The 12,140-nt window shown below is 36.3% G+C and overlaps 1 protein-coding gene across 1 annotated transcript in view; it reads left to right on the top strand.

Moving 5' to 3' along the window:
• Crybg3 (crystallin beta-gamma domain containing 3) overlaps positions 1-12,140 on the top strand; it is a 110,824-nt gene that overhangs the window by 30,594 nt on the left and 68,090 nt on the right. Inside the window, exon 3 of the mRNA XM_076868751.2 lies at positions 6,694-7,121. Coding sequence (XP_076724866.1) covers positions 6,694-7,121 — 428 coding nt within the window. The remainder of the gene's footprint in view (positions 1-6,693; positions 7,122-12,140) is intronic.

The raw sequence follows: 12,140 nt of genomic DNA, 5'->3' as shown, positions 1-12,140 counted from the left end.
TGTAATCCCAGTGGCCTGCGAGGCTAAAACAGAAGGATTGCAAATTTAAAGCCAGCCTCAGCAATTTAGCAATTTCATTAGCAATTTGCTAATTTCATTTAGCAACTCAATGAAACCCTGTCTCTAAATAAAATACAAAAAGGGCTGAGAATATATCTCAGTGGTTAGGTGCCCCTAGGTTCCATCCCCCATACCAGAAAACAAAACCAAACCAAAAAAACCTTGAGTTGTGGTAAGAATTTCCAAAGAGAGGAAGGGATAAGTGGTCTCAGCAATTGGAATAGCAGTATTCCAAGAGATAATACAGTAAGAGACAATGAAAGGAAGGAAGGGAGGAAAGAAGGGAGGCAGAATAAATGAGTGAGAATGCTTATGCTGACATTGAACATTCCAAGCATGAGCAGCAAGAGATGAAATTGGAGAATGCTTCAGGGGCTAGATTCATCAAGACCCCAAATGCCATGGTAGGGAGTTTGACAGCAATGCACAACCATTGAAAGACTTTGACATATTGTATTTGACTTGTACACGAGTGCTTTGCCTTTTGAATGGACAGTAGATTGAAGGACAACAAGAATGAAATCAAGGAAACTGGTTAGGACACCGCCAACACTAGGGGGTTATAGTGTCCTGATGGCTGACTATAACAAGAAGTGAGGATTTTATAATTTCTAGAAAATGGAAGAATGGAAATACAGGGTGGTCAGGTTTAGTTTAGAATGTATTGGCTTTGAGGTTCCAGTGAAGCATCCAGATGCAGATTAATGTCTGGTTGATGGTGATATATGCAGGTCCATAGCTTAGGAGTTCGAACTGAGAATACAAATCTGGGGGTAATCTGGACCACTGCATATGTGGGAACCATGAGATCTCATGAGAAAGTGAGCCAAAGCTGGAAATAGGAGGAATATGGTTTAAAAGGAATGATTACAATGTGTTCATCTTGGAGGAGACTGAGAGAATATTCAGATAGGAAGATGGGACACCTTGGAGTCAGAATGTCAGGGAAGCCAGAGAAAGAATGGTATTCAGGAAGAGATTTCGTCTCACATTCTTTCGATGCATAATATAATGCCAATACAGGAAAAAAATTAGAACTAGTAAGTAGGACAGTGTCTCCCAGAGATTGTGGTCACAGCATGACTGGGAGAAAAACCAGGCAATAGGGATTTAGGAAGTGATTTGGAGGTAAAGGAAGGGTGGTGAGGGTTAATACCTCCTTTGTGAGGAGGTTGGTAGTGAGAAGAGAGAAGGCTATCTCTGTATGTTAGACTAGCAAATGAGCAACTGAGGTTTCTGAGGAGACATCAGGGTGGAGTTCTTCTATTCTGTCATGCACAGCTTAGTGAAGGAAGCCCAGAGGCTGCTGCCAAAATGCAGGTAGAGGAGAGGCCCACTCAGGACTATGAGGAAGTGACTCTACAAAATAGGCAGTTTTAAACCAGGGAGAGAGAAGTGGGGAACTTAAGGGATATAGAAAAGTTTTGAAATTACTGCTGTAGAAATGGGGGAAGGTTTGAGACTGGTTTCTAGCTAAGGCTGTAAATCATGAATTGTAGGTGCCCTGCATCTGCAAAGCTGTGTGTTCATGCACTGAGTTTTAAAGTAGGACTCCTTCACGGATGTGGAAGAGAAAGACTGGAGTTTTGCTGGGTGGAGATGAACAAAGATCAAGGGGAAAAGGCTTTGAAGTTATTGACAGTATTATTGGATAGCTGGACAGAGAAGATACACATATTTGTGAGAGCTGAAAGAGAATAAGAATCAGAGGGCAGAAGCTGTGGTGAGGCAGGGGAGGGACATGGTGTGATGGGCACACCTGGGACAGTGGGATAGGAGCTGGGAAGATGAGAAGGTTTGGACACTGGTGGTTGCCTGAAGTTGAGGGTCAGAGGTGGGTCATGATGGTAAAGACAGTGACTGGGTTATCAAGAGGAGTAGTAGGTCAGGTGGAAGCAAAAGTCACTAGAATTAAGGGTGCCAAGGAACTGGCCAGGGTGAACTGAAGGGTTGTCCTTGTTGTGCACAATTCCCAAGTCAGGTGGTAGAGGCAGTCAAGGAAGAGCCCTTCTCTTTCACTCAGACTTGTCGACTCTCCCTATACCTTGACCATGCTCACTCTACCCGTCACCATGGTGGTACAGCATCTGTGACCTGCTATAGACTGCTCAAGGAGGTGACAAAATAATTCCAATAAGACCTCCTGATAGTTCTTATATTACTAGAGTGTAGGCTCCATGGAAGCAGAGACTTGGGTGCATTTTTTCTCTATTGTATCCAAACACTTATAATAGTGACTTACTCATTGTTTATTGAATGAATAAATCCTTTAAAGTTTGTACTACCCCTAACTGCTCCTTGGCTCACCCTGTTTTAGTGTATTGCTGACTTGGGGTTGCATTCCTCAGAAACATTCTTCCAAGTTTGTGAGAAACATTCTCACAAGTCTTAATTTCGTGAGTCCAGATGCCAGCTCTGCCTCTGAGGTCTGCCTTATTTCCCCTTCCACTTTCATGAGATCACAGCCACTTGTTGGATCTTCCTCATTGTCTCCACTCTTACAGAATTGCCCAGGGCTTAGCCATGTGCTTCTTACTTTAGGAGAAAAAGGAAATGTCCCTCCTCCTCCCCAAGGCTAAACCTCTACCTTATTAGTGATATTAGAGACTATGTTGGTCTCTTTGGCCATCATGTTCTCTGTTCTTCTGGCATCTATGATCCCTTCCCTTGCATCCTGTGTATCCCTTCCTTTAAAACAGGAACAAAAAGTCACTTCTTCATTCTTGGAACTTTAAATGTTGTCATTTTTCTTTCTGGTTATAAATCTCTCCAAAGGCTCCCTTCTAATTAGTGAGCTTTCTGATCTCTTTGCAACCTGCTCACTTCGTAGATCCTTGAGTTTAGGACTGGACTCATGAATTTCTGAGGCATTATGACTGTTTTTCCTCCATTCATAGGGATTGTCCATGGTTCTCATTCCTTTATCCCAAAAAGTATTTGAGCACCTCTTATTGTCAGGTACATTTCAATGTGCTGGAGATACTGCAGCGAATAACATAGACAAAAGATGTCTACCTTAGTGGATTTTATTTTCTAGTGGTGAAGGAAACCAAACAAACACAGATGTTCAAAGGTATACATGTGTACTCTTGGCAAGTACAAGGAGGAAAATAAAACAGAAAGGAGATGGGCAGTTTTGGAATGCAGGGGTTTGCTAAGTAGGACCTTTAAATGAGGTCTGAAGGAGATAAGGAGGTGCAAATCATGTAACTATCTGGGGCAAGAACATTCTAAGCAGAGAGAGTAAGGGCAAAATTTCTAGGCAAGAGAGCATACCTGATGTTTCTGAAGATCAGTGACGAAGATAGCCCCTTTTTTTTTTTTTAAATCTGACAGTAGTGAAAACATTCTTTCCTCCCTAGTGCATTTGAAAGTATTCTTTTCCCCTTTACTTTGGACACCGCTCTTTTGGAGGGAGTAACCGGCCTTATTTTTACATTTTTCATTTCTTTTTTTTTTTTTTTTTTTGTGTGTGTGTGTGTGTCTGCATCTGCCTTTTACTCTTTTCTTTCCTTCTACAGCCCTTTCATTGGTTTCCACTCCCCTCTGCACAGTGTGTTGCCAAGTTGCATTCCTAAGCTGTATATCTGACTGCCTACCAGACTTTCTGTTATCCCCCACTCTCCCTTTCTGTTATCCCTCACTGGTCACCCTGTCAAACCTCATTCTCTCTCTGTCTTCTTTGGCCACACTGCTGCCATAGTGAACATTCTTCAGACATCTGTGTATGCATACTGTGTGTCTAAAATGTTTTTTTGTCCTTCAGGAGCAAGCTCAGATGTTACCTTCTTTCTGCGATGATTTCTCCCCATCTCTAGTCAAATTAATTATGTCCTTCATTACGTCTTTCTTCTGAACTCCATAAAGTGATGCAGTGATGACTAAATTTCTTGTTAGACTGTAAGCTCCCTGAAGGCCACAGCTAAGACATATTAATCAGTGCTTCTAATGCTTTTCTATATTTCCTTGTATAAGGCATGTAGCAAAAAGAGCGGAGAGATGAATTTGCTTCAAGATTACATACTGCATATGAAGGGAAAAATTTCCCAAAGATACAGATGCCTTCATGGTAGCATTTATGTATTATATGCAGAATATTAACATCATTACAAGAAACTGGAATTGATATTTTGTTTGTGGTTTCTTAAATCCTGAGTGCTTTTCATTCTACTGACTTGTTAGAACAATGGCAGACAGTCCTGTTGGCAGAGGGACATAGGCCCCACCTAATAAGGGCCTGTGGCAGGCTGAACTGCATTGCTGTCTAGGCTTAGGGCAAAGAACAGCTGCTTTAGATCAAACTTAAGATTTTAGTTATACAAATACAGATTTCATTGTAGGTGTTTAGATTGAATAGCATAGTTCTCTTTTTTTCCCCTAAATTTAATAACTTTATTGAGGTTATTTTAATTAGAAATTTCTCCTAAGATTGTGAGGGGAAAATGAAGCAGCTCAGACATTTTAGAAATTGAAAAAATTTTCTTCGGCAGACTTACATTATCGACATTCTAGAAGAGTAAAACTGAAAATTGAGGCTAAGAAGAAACAACTTATTTTTAAAAATTTGTACATAACTCTGAGAAGGTTAAATGTGAAGGTATTCATTAGCAAAATGTGTCTTCCTCCTTTGGAAAATAGAATATTGTGCTTTGAAAGGATTAGTCAAGTGAAAATAATAATTAAGTGAGCCAAATACTATTTTTGACAGAAATAATTTTTTTTTAAATAATGCCTAAAGCTAATCTCCATGTTCTCTTACTTTTTAAGAACATTGCTCTAGTTCAGAACATTGCAAAACTTCACTTTTAAATCTCTAAATAATTTTAAGAATATTGATAATATTTTAGTGAACAGTTCACAGTTTACTTTCTTCAGGTGGCTGTGCAGGCTATTGGTTATAGGAAAGAGTTAATTGGTTTGATTGATGTTCCACATTAGTTCATTTTGACTTAGGGAGAACTATTGTGGCTGGAAATTAAACAAATTAAATAGAATAGTCAAAGGACAAAAGAAAAAGTGTCTTTCTTGTGTGAGCACTTTTAAAATGTGGTTGAGCATGTATTCTGCCACACTCTGGGGCCTTTCTGTCAGCTGAGGGGAAGGGGCTGCCTGTTTACAATGTAGGCTCTCACAGGAGCAGAAGGTTAAATGGGTTAAGAGGAGACAAGTAGGGTCAAATTGCAGTTGAAACTGTAGAAGTTGAGACTTGTAGACTGCAAGGCTGGTGATATTTTTTTTTTTTTTCAGTGTAGAACCTTACAAGTACATTAAGGTCCTGACAGAAAAATGTTCCATGTTGACTTAGAACTACCCTCTGACACCTAAGGTGGGCACAGACTTAAAATATGGTTTACTTGAAATCAGTTCGCTGGGTTAATAGGTTCTGAATACTTTCTCAACCTTTCATATGCTAAATGTGATTTGTGGTGAGTGGAATGCTTCTTTCAGCAGTTGGAAACTTGGATTCAAATGTGGAACGAGGTGAATGAACAAATGACATTATAATTATGGTGTTCTTGCTTTCTTGAAGATCAGCTTCTTGCAAAACTTTGTCATGTGAACCTACAGTGCCCTAAGGTGGTTTTACCTTGGTGTTCTGATCTTTTTTCTGACTCACACTTGAGCTTTCCTTTTGTAAGGACTCGTGAGCTTGACAGGTGACAGATACTGTCGGATGTGCATTCCATTTACAAGTATGTGAGCAAGCATGTTTGGAAGGCAGGGTGAGTTGGCACAATGGCCTAAAGCTTTTTGGAATCCGGGAAGAGTGTGAGGTGGAATGCCAGCATGGTCTTTGCTGGAACAGCTTGACTTTCCCGTGTGCAGAACACATATTAATGTGTGTTTGCTTTACCAGTAACTTAATTATAAGCAGAATAAACCTCTGGAAGTGTTTAATGTCTGCAAAGAATGCCCAGGGCTACCTGTTTTGCATTAACACATTATCAGGACTTTATGTTTTACTGTGAAGGGGTCACAGTGGGCCTTTTCTCTGAATTATTTCACCATCTTACTACTGTCTTTCCTGTTATTCTTGAAGAACAATTTTACATAATTGTGTCAGCTTCATGGACTAATGTAATGCTGAGATGATAAGGTTTGCTTAGGTGTTATTTGTCTAACATACCACGTGCTATGACAAGTTTAAATACACACAAGCTTTGCCACGATCTGTCCCTTTACTTATCTCTCTACTTACCTCTCACTTTTGCACCATGGCCCCACTCACAGTGAACCTCTTAGAAGCAGATGCCTCACTGAACTTACACACACCACTCACTCACTCAAATTCACTAGCATCACCTAGTCACTTTTTAGGTCCCCTTTAGATGGGACACTTCCTACACTTACCTCATCTTCCCTTGCCTCCATCAAATGTGGACTGGTTACACTACTCTGGGTCCCCACGTATGCTGCACTTCTCTCTTTTCCATATCTACTTTATGGCTTTGTTCGAGTGGCACTTACTGGGCTTAAGTGGATTGTAATCTGCCTGAAGTCTGAGAAGCCATCGTTCTGATTCACAAAGTTTCCCTGGTGTCTAGCACAGTCTGTCCTAAAATTTCTTATCAGTTAATCTGTGTTGTTTTTTAAATGATAAAGCTTCTTATTTATTCTCTGTGTTGTTTTCAGATTCATCAAAGTGAGGAGAAAATAAACCATGCTGAGAAGCTGATCACTCTTCCAACACAGGAAGATCCCAAAAAGGCCAATGATCTTGCCGGTTCCACTTCAGATGCCAAAACAGGGGAAACTGATAGACAACCAAAAGAGAGCTTTTTTCAGTTTCTTGGAAACTTGTTCAATATCTCCGGAAAATCATCTCTTGGTGAAGCTAAGCAGTCTTCTTTCAAAGATGGCCATGATAAAACTGAAAGAGACTCTCAAACTCATGGTGACAGTCATGAAGGGATCCAAAGTGAGAGGGAGATTTTCAGTGATCCACTGGGACCCCAGGCAGTTCCAACAGAAGAACAAGAGTCCATGTCAGCTGAACTCTCAGATACCTTTTCTTTGGATACAACTCAGGATAGTGAACAGGAAACCACTGATTTGCCAAAGTAAGTAGAATTTAAGTAAAAAAAATCAAGCTTTTGAACCTAGCTTTTAAACATAAGTTCTAATTCTCATTAATTGAAGGAAAAAATATTTGGTAATATTTTTACTGCTATGTAAAAGATAATAAGATTTTTTTTTGGACCATCCTGGAAATCGAACACCTTTTCAGCTATTTTGGAGGGTAGGACTAGTAGTGCCTGTTAGATAATTAATTGTCACAGTAGAAGATTTTTTTTTTTTTTTTTTTAATTTAAGCCTTCTTTGAATGGGAGTGTTTTTGGTTGTCTGAATTCCTCCTGCATTAGGACAGGCAAGGGTTCAGTATGTCTACTTTAGGAACCATAATAGACCTAACATTTATATTTTCATTCTTTCAGTATTCTTTTTTTTTTTTTTTTTGTGAAATCTAGGTAAAGCATTTAAGAAAATTAATTGACTCTATTCATGAAACTAGCTTTATGAACCTTTTACCCAGCTCTAAGAAGCCAAAGTCTTACATGAATTTGAGCAGCATTTTACCACCCATTTTTCCTTTGTTTGGTTAATGAATAGGAAGCAACTTGTTTCTCCTTTTACTCAAATGAGCCAAAAAATGTTTTTAATGGTGTTGAGTACATGAGGCATCATGGGTAATGCAAGAGTGTTAATTCATAACTATCAGGGATCTGTTTCATTGACTTTTATTTTGGCCTCACTTGAGAATTGGTTATTCGAAGAGGTCATCAATAATACTGTAGTCATGTAAAGATGATAACTTATTGTGTACTTTTTTTTTTTTTTTTGGTAGTTTCAAAGTGTCCTGCAAGCTAATTCCTCATAGCAAGTTTATAAGATCAGACCCAAATCACAGTTCTAAGAACAGAGACCCAAATAGATGAGAGTTTGCCCATCAAGTGATGTGGCGGAGCTTGTTCTACCAGATGTTGAAATATGCTGATAAAGATATAGTATCTGCAGCTGTGCCAAACAGGTGTAATATTTGCTATAAATTTAAATGGAGCAGAATTTATGAGAGTCTAGAAGTAGACTCTCATAAAATTTAAAATCTAAACCTGTGGTGAGGACATTTGCATTCTCCTTGAAATGTGGATTCATTGGAAAAACTGCTTAACAATTTGGAGGGAAAAAGTTATTTCTAATTTTTATATTAAAATAGAGTTACAAATAAATGTTTACAAAGTAAACTAAGAGAAGCAATATATGAATTATTATTTTACTTTTGATAAAAATCACTTTATAAGCATAATAGCAATAGAAGGTATTAGTAAAGAGATCAAGATAAAGATTACTCTCAATTTTCAAATTCCTGTATGTCAAAAAACATAACCAATGATAATTTAAATGGAAAATGAGAAAAATCATATACAACAATGACAGAGAATAATTGGTCAGCAATTTAGATACTAACATAACAGAAGATAAAAATGGCAAACAATATAAACAATTTAAATAGAAATATAAACCACTAACAATTGAAAATGTTTGTTTTCACTAGCAACCAAGGAAATGAAAACTAAAATGAGAATTTTTTTCTCCTTTAAATTGATAATATTAATAACTATTTTTCATGAGTCAAAGTAGATAAAGCCAGTGCTCATATACTCTGCTGGGAATGGAGGATGTAATTTGATAGCGTGTTTTAGGAATTCAGTTGGCACTATGTATCAAGAACTTTAAAATGTATAAGAATGTATACAATTTTTTTTCTGATAATATACAAAGGTGTTCATTTAAACATTATTTTTCATTGAAAATAAATGTCCAACAAAGTGGCTCAATTGTAAATCCATTATATGGGATTGTTTAAAGTAACACTATGGAAAGTGTGGTTCCTGGAAAAGTAGCATCAGCATCACTCAGGAATCATTAGAGAAGCATATTTGTTGACCATGTCTCTACCCCCTGCTCACCCTCCCCCCCACACCCCTTCACCCCATCCCCCTGGCACTGTGGATGGAGCCCAGGTCCTGATTTAAACTCAGTTGGCATCTCTGGGAACAGGGTCCAGCAAGCTTCTAACAACTTCTCCAGGTGACTTTTTTTGCACGTTGATATTGGAGATTGTGAAGTAATTTAAAATGATGGAGAATTGAATAGAATGGAAAGTTCACATTTTTTTCTTTTTTGGTTCTGATTAGTTTGTTTAAGCTTATTTCTTTGGCAATGGACAATAGAAAATGACAGTGGATACCAGGCTTCTTATTTCTTGTTGGTAAACCTTCTTTGATAATGGAATAATCACTTAAGGCGATTCTCTAGAACCAACTCAGTAAAGAAAGTCTTTTCTTAATTTAGGAGGAAAGGAAATGATGCCTAAACTCCCAACTAAGAAACAGTCTTCCTCTAGGCCTAGCTTTGGAAATGCCACAGTTTATCAGGCTAAGAACTACAATTGACAATTTGATAGTTACTGTTAACAATTACCAGTGTGTTTAAGAATTATGATTTAAAAGTTGAATCCTATTTTTATAAGTTTGTTTTGACATTATAGTTAAGGACTGCTCACAACTGAATTTAGATGTTATTTAAGTAATACACCTAGAAAATTATTTTAAAATAATTCTGAGGGGCTTAGGATGTGGCTCAAGTGGTAGCTCGCTTGCCTGGCATGCGTGAGGCACTGGGTTCAATCCTCAGCACCACATAAAAATAAAATAAAGATGTTGTGTTATACACCTGTCAACCAAAGACCTATTTTTTAAAATATTTATTTTACCAAAAACTGAAAAATAAATATTAAAAAAATTCTCTTTCTTCTCTCTCTCTCTCTTTAAAAAAAATAATAATTCTGAGTATTTCCTTTTTAAGGAGTAAAGTTGTTTTTGTTCTGTGGTATGACTGTACTAAAACCAAGGGTATATTTAAGTTTTTTTTTTTTCAGATCATGAGATTATATCAAATATAAAATGTTATTTAAAGTGAAATTTATAATAAATTATAGGGGATTTGTTTCCCATAAATTAAAAAAAAAATAATACAGGGAAGAATGAGTTAACCGAAGGTTTTACATTGCCTTTTATGGGAAGAGCCCTTTTTTTATTTAGAGGTCTTCATAATCAGGGTGTATTTAAACAGGCTAATGGCTTTAGATGAGTTAATAATATAACCTGTGGTGTATAACAATGTTCATTATCATACAATCAAACATATTTTGTGACTGCCATTAATATCATTTTCAAAATTTAAATAATTTACCTGTTTATTCAAAGTGGATTAAAAAATCATCACTAAAATCGTATTGAATGATTTCATCTTAGCTTACTTAAAAATAGTCATAAGCTTTGCCATTGTTTTTATTTATAGTTGACTATGCAGATTTTATTTTTAATATGCATAAAACTTTTTTAAAAAACCTGTTTGGTGACATTTTAAAAATTGTTTTCCATACATTAACTCAGCTTTTTGTGTAATTTATATAGAAAGCTATTTTATTGTTGTGGTTTTAAAATTTTTTCTGTTATAATTTTTATATTTTCACGGGTTTATATCCATTATAATGAGAATCTCTTCTATCAAAACTATCCTGTGATTTTTTTTAAAAATTGTTGGTTTTGCAGCTTTTCTTTACCTACAGCTGTTAAAAGACTTCCTTATTGTGAGAGGATGCATGTTTACCTATGTAATTTGAAAGGAAATAAATCCTATTGCTAAAAAGTAGCTTAAGCTTCATATTTTCCTTAAAGTGAATTCCTATAGTTCTTTTGCTATAAGACTCGTTACTATTTGCAGGCTGCTATTATAGAATTTTCTTTGCAGAATGATAGGTCTTTGGTTGACAGGTGTATAAAATTTATTCAGATTAGACCACATCATATGTAATATCTGGAGGCTTAATAAACCTTCACATGAAAGCTAAATTTGGACAGCATCCATAAAAGCTTTTCAAATTTTAAATACATATGCCTATTTTCTTAAATATTTGAACTTTCAGTGTGTTTTATTTTTTTCTTGCTACTGTTTGAGTCACATCACATACCTTTCATACAAAGAATAAGCTATAGATCCCATGTATAATTACATAATATATGAAACTAATACTCCCATTTCTTCATTCAGCTTGTGAAAAATGCACCTTTTTAATTTCCCATCTTTACCTTATTTTAAAATTATTTATTTTGGACTATTTTAGTTTATTTAAAAGTTTGCAAATTAAAGGGAAAAATTTAATTTAAATTTAATTTAAGTTTTTGGTACTGGGGATTGAACTCAGAGGTACTCAAACACTGAGCCACATCCCCAACCCTATTTTGTAATTTTTATTTAGAGACAGAATCTCACTGAGTTGCTCAGCATCTCGCTTTTACTGAGGCTGGCTTTGAACTTGCTATGTTCCTGCCTTAGCTTCCCGAGCACTAGGATTACTGGTGTGCACTACCGTACCTGGCCAATTTTATGGACTTAATATTCAATTATGATGACTCTATTTCAACCTGTGAAAGAATGATGCAGAAAATAAATAATGTTGGCATGACTAACCTGTTAAAAAGTTGTTGTGTAGCTCACCAGTGCCTGAAGGGACCAATTAAAATGAATGAAGCTAAGCTTACAACTTTGATGTCTAGTGCTTTAAACATGGTAATTGTTTAATATAAAGAATGCATATTTACAAATATGTAACATATTCTTACAGGCTGCTGCAGAAGATGTGATTAGCAATTTAAACTAGTACATATATATATCTAATAATTTTATATATTTATATATAATATATATTTAATTTAATCACTTTTTAGTTAAAAGCATTAAGAAAAATAATAAAAAATGTAAAACACGAATCCCCCTTTGCAGACTCCAAAACTACAAAACACTTATTATAGTAAGCTAAAGTTTAGTGGACTTTTCTGCGTGGTTTATTAGAGTCCTTTTAGATAAAAGTTGCAATGTTGTATTGATGCAGGATAAAATGCTTTGTGATCTAGTTTCAAGGGAGTTGGTAGTAAGAGGACCTAAATTCTGATCCTTCTCTTTCATTTCGTATTTTGGTTGACACCATGTTCCCTTCTTTGGGTATACATTTCTTA

The sequence above is a fragment of the Callospermophilus lateralis genome, chromosome 10 (genome assembly GCF_048772815.1).
Source record: "Callospermophilus lateralis isolate mCalLat2 chromosome 10, mCalLat2.hap1, whole genome shotgun sequence".
Lineage (NCBI taxonomy): Eukaryota > Metazoa > Chordata > Mammalia > Rodentia > Sciuridae > Callospermophilus > Callospermophilus lateralis.
The sequence above is the reverse complement of the archived record's forward strand: the minus strand, read 5'-3'. Positions and strand labels throughout refer to the sequence as shown.